General features: G+C 47.0%; 1 protein-coding gene across 1 annotated transcript; it reads right to left on the reverse strand.

The window, feature by feature from the left end:
* Positions 1–4,443: 4,443 nt before the first annotated feature.
* Positions 4,444–10,700, reverse strand: LOC137503974 (uncharacterized). The gene is made up of 2 exons (XM_068231812.1): positions 9,578–10,700; positions 4,444–6,051 (listed from the first exon to the last, which is right to left on the reverse strand). The coding sequence occupies exons 1-2, from the start codon at positions 10,245–10,247 to the stop codon at positions 5,450–5,452; spliced, it is 1,272 nt and encodes a 423-aa protein (XP_068087913.1). The 5' UTR covers positions 10,248–10,700; the 3' UTR covers positions 4,444–5,449.
* Between the last annotated feature and the right edge of the window lie 249 nt (positions 10,701–10,949).

A 10,949-nucleotide genomic window follows, 5' to 3' on the forward strand; every position in this document is an offset into this window, starting at 1 on the left:
GGTAGCCTGATAGCATGTAATGGTGCTGGTATATCTATAAAGAAGTGGATAGGTAAGGGGTTTCAATGGGCACAAAGTCACCCACCTCAGATTACCCTTAAGCCCTTCCTCTACACCACGGGTGCTCAATAGGTCGATCGCGATCTACTGGTAGATCGCAACCGCCTATTTGGTAGATCGCGGCCGTTTGGCTGCAAGCATGTTACATTTTGCGGCCGGCAGCTATCAGATTTTGCTGCCGGCCACGGGCCAATCGGAAGAGGTGGAGTGGAGAGAGGCGGTACAGCGGGAGAGGAGGACGCCGCGACGTCATAGCTGGGGGAGGCGCTGGGCACAATGCATCCACGCACGCTGCCCGCTGCCCCCTTCGCTCGCCGGAATCTTCATTAGAGTGCTCATCTGCACTCTAGCCAGCGCGGCTGATGGAGGGGAGACCAGGAGGAGCCCCAGACACCGCCGCTGGAACTGGAGGGAGGTAAGTAGCATCCACACCTATCTACACTATACCTGGCTAACTATACTGAAGGCCCCTACACCTAACTACACTATGCCTGGCTACCTATACTGAAGGCCCCTACACCTAACTACACTATACCTGGCTAACTATACTGAAGGCCCCTACACCTAACTACACTATACCTGGCTAACTATACAGAAGGCCCCTACAGCTAACTACACTATACCTGGCTAACTATACTGAAGGCACCTACACCTAACTACACTATACCTGGCTAACTATACTGAAGGCACCTACGCCTAACAACACTCTACCTGGCTAACTATACTGAAGGCCCCTACGCCTAACTACACTATACCTGGCTAACTATACTGAAGGCACCTACACCTAACAACACTATACCTGGCTAACTATACTGAAGGCACCTACACCTAACTACACTATACCTCGCTAACTATACTGAAGGCACCTACGCCTAACAACACTCTACCTGGCTAACTATACTGAAGGCCCCTACGCCTAACTACACTATACCTGGCTAACTATACTGAAGGCACCTACACCTAACAACACTATACCTGGCTAACTATACTGAAGGCACCTACGTCTAACTACACTATACCTGGCTAACTATACTGAAGGCACCTACACCTAACAACACTATACCTGGCTAACTATACTGAAGGCACCTACACCTAACTACATTATACCTCACTAACTATACTGAAGGCACCTACGCCTAACAACACTCTACCTGGCTAACTATACTGAAGGCCCCTACGCCTAACTACACTATACCTGGCTAACTATACTGAAGGCACCTACACCTAACAACACTATACCTGGCTAACTATACTGAAGGCACCTACACCTTACTACACTATGCCTGGCTATTTATACTGAAGGCACCTATACCTAACTACACTATACCTGGCTTCCTATACTGAAGGCCGATACACAAAGCTATCTATTCTTCATGCACCTATACCTAACTACTTATACTGAAGACACGTATACCTAGCTACCTAAATGTTGGTAGATCTCATGGACTCTGCAAATTTTAACGTAGCTCGCAAGCCGAAAAAGTGTGGGCACCCCTGCGCTACACATTTAAGTTACATATTTTTTTTATCTCACCTCCTTTCACTGTGTCACCTGGCTAACTATACAGAAGGCCCCTACACCTAACTACACTATACCTGGCTAACTATACTGAAGGCACCTACACCTAACTACACTATACTTGGCTAACTATACTGAAGGCACCTACACCTATCTACACTATACCTGGCTACCTGTACTGAAGACCCCTACACCTAACTACACTATACCTGGCTAACTATACTGAAGGCACCTACGCCTAACAACACTATACCTGGCTAACTATACTGAAGGCCCCTACGCCTAACTACACTATACCTGGCTAACTATACTGAAGGCACCTACACCTAACAACACTATACCTGGCTAACTATACTGAAGGCCCCTACACCTAACTCTACTATACCTGGCTAACTAAACTAAAGGCACATACACCTAGCTACACTATACCTGGCTAACTATACAGAAGGCCCCTACACCTAACTACACTATACCTGGCTAACTATACTGAAGGCACCTACACCTAACTACACTATACTTGGCTAGCTATACTGAAGGCACCTACACCTATCTACACTATACCTGGCTACCTATACTGAAGACCCCTACACCTAACTACACTATACCTGGCTAACTATACTGAAGGCACCTACGCCTAACAACACTATACCTGGCTAACTATACTGAAGGCCCCTACGCCTAACTACACTATACCTGGCTAACTATACTGAAGGCACCTACACCTAACAACACTATACCTGGCTAACTATACTGAAGGCCCCTACACCTAACTACACTATACCTGGCTAACTAAACTAAAGGCACATACACCTAGCTACACTATACCTGGCTAACTATACTGAAGGCCCCTACACCTAACTACACTATACCTGGCTAACTATACTGATGGCTCCTACACCGAATCACGCTATACCTGGCTAAATATAATGAAGGCCCCTACACCTAACTACACTATACCTGGCAAACTATACTGAAGGCACCTACACCTTACTACACTATACCTGGCTATTTATACTGAAGGCACCTATACCTAACTACACTATACCTGGCTATCTATACTGAAGGCACCTACACCTATCTACACTATACCTGGCTACCTATACTGAAGACCCCTACACCTAACTACACTATACCTGGCTAACTATACTGAAGGCACCTACGCCTATTAACACTATACCTGGCTAACTATACTGAAGGCCCCTACGCCTAACTACACTATACCTGGCTAACTATACTGAAGGCCCCTACGCCTAACTACACTATACCTGGCTAACTATACTGAAGGCACCTACACCTAACAACACTATACCTGGCTAACTATACTGAAGGCCCCTACACCTAACTACACTATACCTGGCTAACTAAACTAAAGGCATCTACACCTAACTACACTATACCTGGCTAACTATACTGAAGGCCTCTACACCTAACTACACTATACCTGGCTAACTATACTGAAGGCCCCTACACCGAACTACACTATACCTGGCTAAATATAATGAAGGCCCCTACACCTAACTACACTACACCTGGCTAACTATACTGAAGGCACCTACACCTTACTACACTATACCTGGCTATTTATACTGAAGGCACCTATACCTAACTACACTATACCTGGCTATCTATACTGAAGGTACCTACACCTAACTACACTATACCTGGCTTCCTATACTGAAGGCCGATACACCTAGCTATCTATACGTCAGGCACCTATACCTAACTACTTATACTGAAGACAAGTATACCTAGCTACCTAAATGTTGGTAGATCTCCTGGACTCGGCAAATTTTAAAGTAGCTCGCAAGCCGAAAAAGTGTGGGCACCCCTGCGCTACACATTTAAGTTACATATTTTTTGTCTCACCTCCTTTCACTGTGTCAAAATGGACACATGAAGTTATTTAAATTTCTAAGTCAACTTAACCCCTCCTGTTAGGCAAAATACCCTTTTCTGCTGTCCCGTCTGATTGCTTAAGCACGACTGTAAAGATGGGAAGAAGGTGTACCGCTTTACGGAGGACAGACAGCAGGACCTGGTCACCCGGAGCGAACGGGTTGAGGAGTGGCTCTACATTCCGTACGAAAGGCCAAGCTTGCAAAGCCCAAGTACGGGGTGATAGAGTGAAGGGCTCCTCTTCTTTAGACGCAAAGGGAGCAAGGGTTTCCCTGCAGTTCTAATAGCCCTCAAGCTGTTATTAAGACTTGTGTCCTGTTGCATGATGTCACAGACCTGAATGGAGAAACAGGGTTTGACCACAGTTTGCAGCAATACAGACACTAGACTAAGGAATATGGTGCAAATAAGGTTTATTATGACCAGATATTGCTGACAATGCAAATATGATGCAAGACACATGCACAGCACGCTATATACAGACAACCCAGGAAAACAGTGGTAAATATAGATGCAAAACACATGCACAACACGCTATATCCAGACAACCCAGGAAAACAGTGACAAATATATACAATGCAAATATGATGCAACCACATGCAGATACACCATAACAGAGCAATCACCATACAGAGATAATCAATGTGCAATACTCCAAGGCCCCTATCTATCTAACTAACTAAAATATACACCGAATCAATATATACAACCAATTGCAGTACAAAAGGGAGCAGTACAAAGTAGCAGGCAGGAATCAGGGCTAGACAGAATAGACAGAGTTCAGCAACAGGAAGGCAAATACAGATTTCAGGGCAAGGAATCAGGAACCAGGATGTCCAGAAGCTCAGGCCTAGAAGCACAAAGTTCTGGCAATTAGCATGGGAGGGCAGACGCATACACAAGGAGAGGAAACATTAGTTCAACATAACAATAACATAATAATTGGACACGTAATACCAACAGGCATTTTAATGGCCGCAGGCACTTTTATTGGTGAAACTTAGTTTGTATAGAACTTCTTTTCTTTAACAAAACTTTATTAATCACATAAATATCTCATCAAACTCGAACTTGAATAAAAAGTCCAAAAATATCAAAGTCCAAATAACAACCAGAGCACCGAGCCCACCCACCTTAGTGGGCGACTTTACCCAAGTCAATATCCAAAGCGCTCAAGGAAAAAACCACCAAAGCAGAACAAAACAAACCTCGATAAACCAAAATTAACAAAAGACCGACATGACCCGCCGTCTTTACCGTGACACCAATAATAGAAGCGCCCGCGACAAAAAAGGGGGGGTGGGGGGGGAAACAGTTCCAGCAGCTCCACACAGACGAGTGACAGGCTGGTGACCGGGAGCTGTATTTATCTTGGCAGACGTCCAACCTCTATTGGCCAGCTGACCTCCCGCACTTTCTGTCAGCTGCCAATCACAGGTGAGAAGGTCAATCTCTGGCCAGCAACCTCTTCTGCTCTCCGTCCCCCTTTCTCTCACTCCTCAGCACCTGAAAGAGAGAAATAACAGCAGCAGTATCTGACAGAACAAAATTAACCCCTGACATGCCTAACCAGCTCCTCAGAGAAACCCCCTGCCTACCACAGATACTAATCCCTCATCTAAATTGACATTTTTAAAGTAGAATATAAACCCCTTATGATGCCTCACCCTCCCATGCAGCCACATTCATATAAATGTGTCTTTTCATGGGAGGGCAGACGCATACACAAGGAGAGGAAACATTAGTTCAACATAACAATAACATAATAATTGGACACTTAATACCAACAGGCATTTTAATGGCCGCAGGCACTTTTATTGGTGAAACTTAGTTTGTATAGAACTTCTTTTCTTTAACAAAACTTTATTAATCACATAAATATCTCATCAAACTCGAACTTGAATAAAAAGTCCAAAAATATCAAAGTCCAAATAACAACCAGAGCACCGAGCCCACCCACCTTAGTGGGCGACTTTACCCAATCGCCGGGCGTAGCACGGCCCCACCCCCACCTGCGGCAAGCTCAATAACATCCTGTAAACCCATATTAAATATATCTAATCCAATTTCGGATAGATGGACCAGGTCGTTGCGGTACAGAGACCGCAAGCCCCCTTCCAATTCCAAGTGACGGAAGGAGACTCCATTAATTGCTGGCATAAATTTCGAAATAGCGAAATTCACCCTCCTAATTCGCTCCAAAAAGAATAGTTCTTGGTGAGATAGCCAAACTAAACGTGGTATGATTTCTGAGAACGCGAAAATTGTGTTTGGAAGTAGACCCCGTAACCTCAACATGTTTTCTTTCATTCTCCAAAGCAATGACCTGGTGTTGGATTTTCCAAGGTCATTACCCCCCAAGTGAAGAACTACCACATCGGGGGCAGGCCACACTTTTAGCCATTGTAAAATGCTGCCCATCAGGTTCCTCCACCTCATACCCTGCTGACTAAACCATAGAATTAAAAATTCTTCTTCATTCAGACCCAAATTCAGTGAATAAGGTCTGATGGACGCTCTTTTCTTTGCCCAATAAATGAAAGAATGTCCAATGAGCCAGACAATCCTCTTGTCACCTAAAATTCAGAATGAAGAAGTTAATAGACATGTAAGTCAGGACGCACATAAAGCTTGAAACGACCCGACTCCCATCTCCCAATGCGTTTAATAACATCTTGGGAGAGGGCTAAACGAGCCGCCTCCGTCGCCGCGCCGATCCGGAACGAATGTGGGGTAATTTTGAGAGCAGACAAACCCATTTTACCTAAGCAGAGCTTTAAAACAGCCCTGAATTGAAATTCAGTGAGTGCCAGACCGTCAGTGTGGCATAGGAAAGACTGTGACCCAGCTCTTATTTTTTTAAATCAGTCACAGCCCGCAGTGGGCAGGCATTAGAGCCTGGGAGCCCAGAGAGGTACAGCCACGTGCCCCTACCCCTCTGATCAGTTTTTGATCGACGTATTAACAAACGAACCTCCGCCTCGTCGCTCAAAACATCCTGATTCCATAAACCCGTATGAACCGATTTGGATTTGGAAACCAGCTCCGACACTCTTAACGCACCAAAAAAGGCGAGCGAAAAAGCCGCTTTAAAAAGACAGTCCTCATAAGGAGAAACGCAGACTGAGGATAAAACAGCTAACAAATCTTCTAACATTAAAAAACTAATAGGCCTACGTAAATCGCAGCTGGGAGCTGATCTACGTAAACCCCTTAAAAACCTGTCCACCAAAAAAGACCCTTTGCATGAAGGTACCCCATGTAGTTTCTGAAAGAAGGATACCCCAGACAAGATTTTTTGTACCGAGGCTGCAGCCAGCCCTTCTTGCACTAAGTCACAAAGGAATATCAACACTAGCTCTTCAGTACCGTCTGACGGCGAGACCCCCACGCTGTTAGCGAAGGTCACCCATCTGTCCCATGCAGCCGAATAGTCGGCCCATGTTTTTTCGGACACAGACCGGCGAACCAGATTGGAAATCATAGTGCTATAATGTCCCACAGGTGGTCCGGACATTTCTGGCCCGATGCCTCTGCCTCCGGCGCCGCCAATCTGAACAGATCGAACCTCTGTCGAGACAAGGCATCAGCCAGAACATTTTGCTTACCAGGGATATGCACAGCCTTTATCCAGATATTAAAACAGAGACATTGAAGTACTAAATGCCGCAACAAAGAGACCACCGGTGCCGATTTGGATGACAGACAGTTAACGGCAAAGATGACCCCTTTGTTGTCCGACAGTAAAGTGATGCGCCTATCCCTGAAAAGTTTACCCCAGAGAACCACTGCTACCAAAACTGGGAACATTTCAAGGAGAACTATGTTCTTAGTCAGCCCGTTAGCTCTCCAGGATTCCGGCCACACGCCGGCACACCACTGACCCTTAAAGTATGCACCAAAGCCAATAGAGCCCGCTGAGCCTGTAAACAAACAAAGATCATCCGACGAAATAAATTCAGACTGCCAAAGAGATCGACCGTTGTAAATTTGCAAAAAACACTGCCAGACTAAAAGGTCTTCACGAACGTCACGCGTAAGTCGCACATGCAAAAAAGGGGATTTGAGCCCGGATATTAACATGGCAATTCGTCTACAAAAGATTCTCCCCATTGGCATGATCCTTCCCGCAAATGCCAGGAGACCTAATAGAGATTGGATCTCTTTGACAGTAGCTTTTTGTTTCCGCAAAAGACGGGTCACAGTCATTTTTAATCTATCAATTTTATCAGCAGGCAAACGGAACTCCATTGACACAGAATCGATTTGAATACCTAAAAAAGTCAGTGATGTGCACGGATAAACCGTTTTTTCAACAGCTAGCGGGACCCCGAAATGCGACATCAGCCGAACGAAAGATTCCAAGGAAGTGCTGCAATCATTTGAATATGATGGACCTACAAACAAAAAGTCATCTAAATAATGACCAATTAACCCGGAGTCACAAATGGACCGAGCCGACCATTCCAAAAAGGAGGAGAACATTTCAAAGTAATAACAAGATAAAGCGCAGCCCATGGGCAGAGCCTTATCAAAGTAGTAAAAACCTTGAAACTGAAAACCCAGAGAGTTAAAACCGGACGGGTTTATTGGCAGGAGGCGAAAGGCAGACTTGATATCAGCCTTCGCCATCAAAGCTCCTGGGCCACATGCACGGATCATTCCCAAAGCTTGATCAAAAGTTAAATACTTGACTGTACATAACTCAGAATCAATATCATCATTTAAGGAATCACCCTTTGGGAATGATAGGTGGTGGATAAGCCGTAATTCCCCCGGCTCCTTTTTGGGGACCACCCCCAGGGGGGACAAACGAAAATCGGTAAAAGGAGGGTCCCGAAAAGGACCCTCCACTCTCCCGGCTTGCACTTCCTTTAGAATCTTTTGCTCAACCACTTTGGGGTAAAGGTCAACTGATTTTAAGTTGCGCACCCAAGCGCACCCTTTACCAGCATAAGGAGGGATGGTAAAACCTTCAGAAAATCCTTTAATTAACAAGACCCGAATCTCCGGGTTTGGCAGAAGCACGAGCCAGGGAAGCATGTTTTCCAACTTCACCGGCGTCAGAGCTCTTGTGAAAGATTTCTCGTGTGCCTGACTGAACCAGGGAACCAGCCTTCTTATAACACTTGCTTGCCGGGTGCGTTCCTGTGCAAAAGGAGCACTCGTGCCTATATTTGCAATTGGCAAGAAACCTGCAACTTGATTCGTTAAAAGAGAAACATACCCCTTTTTTAAAGGGGGTAGATGCTGTGGAGGAAACTGCAGCAGGTCTGGCCTGGACCTTTTGTGGAAGCATTAATGAGAGCCAGAGCTCCACGTCTTTGCAGCCCCATTTCAACGACGGATAAATCGACATTTTTTGACGGAATGCATCGTCGTACAAAAACCATGAAAAACCGCCATATTTATGATGGGCCTCCAAAACGATATCTTGATGGCGGAAAAGACCGGAGCAAAGCTCCGGATGCTTTTCCCCCATGACGCTTGCGAATATGCAGTATGCCTGCAACCAATTGTTAAGCGTCCTAGGGACAGGCCTGCGCCTCTCCTCCTCAGCATCTTTGTCTTTTTTGTCTTTCGCCAGATACTCTTTGTGAGCGGGCAACAACGAGAGTAAATCCACATAATCGCCACGCCATATCTTGTCCTTCACCGCTGGCGCAAGATGATAGCCAAGCGGTGAGACCTCACATGGCATCGCTTCCTTATAAGAGCTCTCGACTACTCCTTGCCTAAGCATTGGAGGGGGCACCGCTGATACCGGTGAGACCACCGTAGCTGCAAAAGCTGAAGTACACCTGTCATTAAGAGGTTGTGTAGACCATACCACTGCAGGGGGAGACAAATCAACACCCCTGACCATTGAAGGAACAGCATTAGGAATGACAGGAAGAGATGATGTAGAAACAACAGCTGAAGAAGAATCATTAACCACAACAGGAGTAGAAACAACAGGAGTGACAGGGAGAGAGGGAGCAGGAAGAGCATCAGGAACAGTGGATACATTTGCTGCAGGCAGCCTAACCAACAGGCCCTGCATGCAATCAAAAAGCATTGACATTTTTTGCAGCAATAAACTCCCCCCTTCCCTGCTCTCACCAAATGGGGCTGAAATATTCCCTGGACCCCCGGCTCCGGCTCCCTGGTCGCCTGACTCGGCACCAACAGCTCCCGGCAGCCGTCCGACATCAACTTCAGCCCTCCCGGATGGATGGGAAGGGCCCGCTGGGCTGTAATCCTCGCCGCTGCTCCTCCGGTCGTCCTGGCCAATCGCTGGGGCTCTCCTGGCTTCCACTTCCGGGTTGGCGCTGTGGAGCGCATACGTCACATCCGGTGAAAGAGATGAGACTTCCGCCCTCATTTCGGACCTCCGAGTGGGCGGGGGATCGACGGGCGGGGAGTAAGGCCTCTTCTGGGTGCGGGTCCTCTTCGCCGGCAATGGAGCCTCCAATCCGGAATCTTCAGCGGCCGCCAGCAGCGCCCGATCCATAGCGGGGTAGCGCTGGGAGGAGGATCCAGTTCGTCCACTGGGAAGCTGGGGCAGGGTAGAGGGTGCAGCGCACACCAAACTGGCCGGTAAGGATGCAGGGGGCTCAGACTGAGAGCGCCTAGCCCCGGAACTCTGATCCATCTTCTTGCTCTTCCCTTTAGGAGCCTGCTTCCCAGTCGCCTTGCGCGACCCAGCTGCCCTGGCCAGACATTCGGCGATCAGCTCTGGGCCACCCTCCGTGGCAGCAAGGCCCACGATGTCCTGAACTAAGGAATCCATTCTTCAAAGAGGACACAATCTGCGGAGAAAGCTTCACTGAAAAACAGCAGCAGCAGCTCAGAAACAGTTCCAGCAGCTCCACACAGACGAGTGACAGGCTGGTGACCGGGAGCTGTATTTATCTTGGCAGACGTCCAACCTCTATTGGCCAGCTGACCTCCCGCACTTTCTGTCAGCTGCCAATCACAGGTGAGAAGGTCAATCTCTGGCCAGCAACCTCTTCTGCTCTCCGTCCCCCTTTCTCTCACTCCTCAGCACCTGAAAGAGAGAAATAACAGCAGCAGTATCTGACAGAACAAAATTAACCCCTGACATGCCTAACCAGCTCCTCAGAGAAACCCCCTGCCTACCACAGATACTAATCCCTCATCTAAATTGACATTTTTAAAGTAGAATATAAACCCCTTATGATGCCTCACCCTCCCATGCAGCCACATTCATATAAATGTGTCTTTTCAGGAGGAAGCGGCAGTCCTTTAATAGTCCATGTGATAACAGGATGCATGTGATGAATTGCAGATAATCAGGGCTGCTCACAGTCCACAGGGCCCTTTGCTGGTGGCACAATGAAATTCCCAGCAGTCCATGCGAATACTGCTAGCAGCAGGCAGGAGAAGGTTGTGCATGGTTCCTGACATAATCCCCCCCACACACACACTTAAGGGGCGGTCTAAGGATACAAACGGTCTTCCTGCACCTTTT

This window comes from Hyperolius riggenbachi, chromosome 4, assembly GCF_040937935.1.
Source record: "Hyperolius riggenbachi isolate aHypRig1 chromosome 4, aHypRig1.pri, whole genome shotgun sequence".
In the NCBI taxonomy this organism is placed as follows: domain Eukaryota; kingdom Metazoa; phylum Chordata; class Amphibia; order Anura; family Hyperoliidae; genus Hyperolius; species Hyperolius riggenbachi.

Excerpts from the sequence above, each read along its gene's own strand:
- LOC137503974 (XM_068231812.1), bottom strand. The coding sequence starts at position 10,247 with ATGGATTCCTTAGTTCAGGACATCGTGGGCCTTGCTGCCACGGAGGGT. Across the intron at positions 6,052-9,577 it reads GAATATTTCAGCCCCATTTG|GTGACAAGAGGATTGTCTGG; the intron begins GTGAGAGCAGGG and ends TCTGAATTTTAG.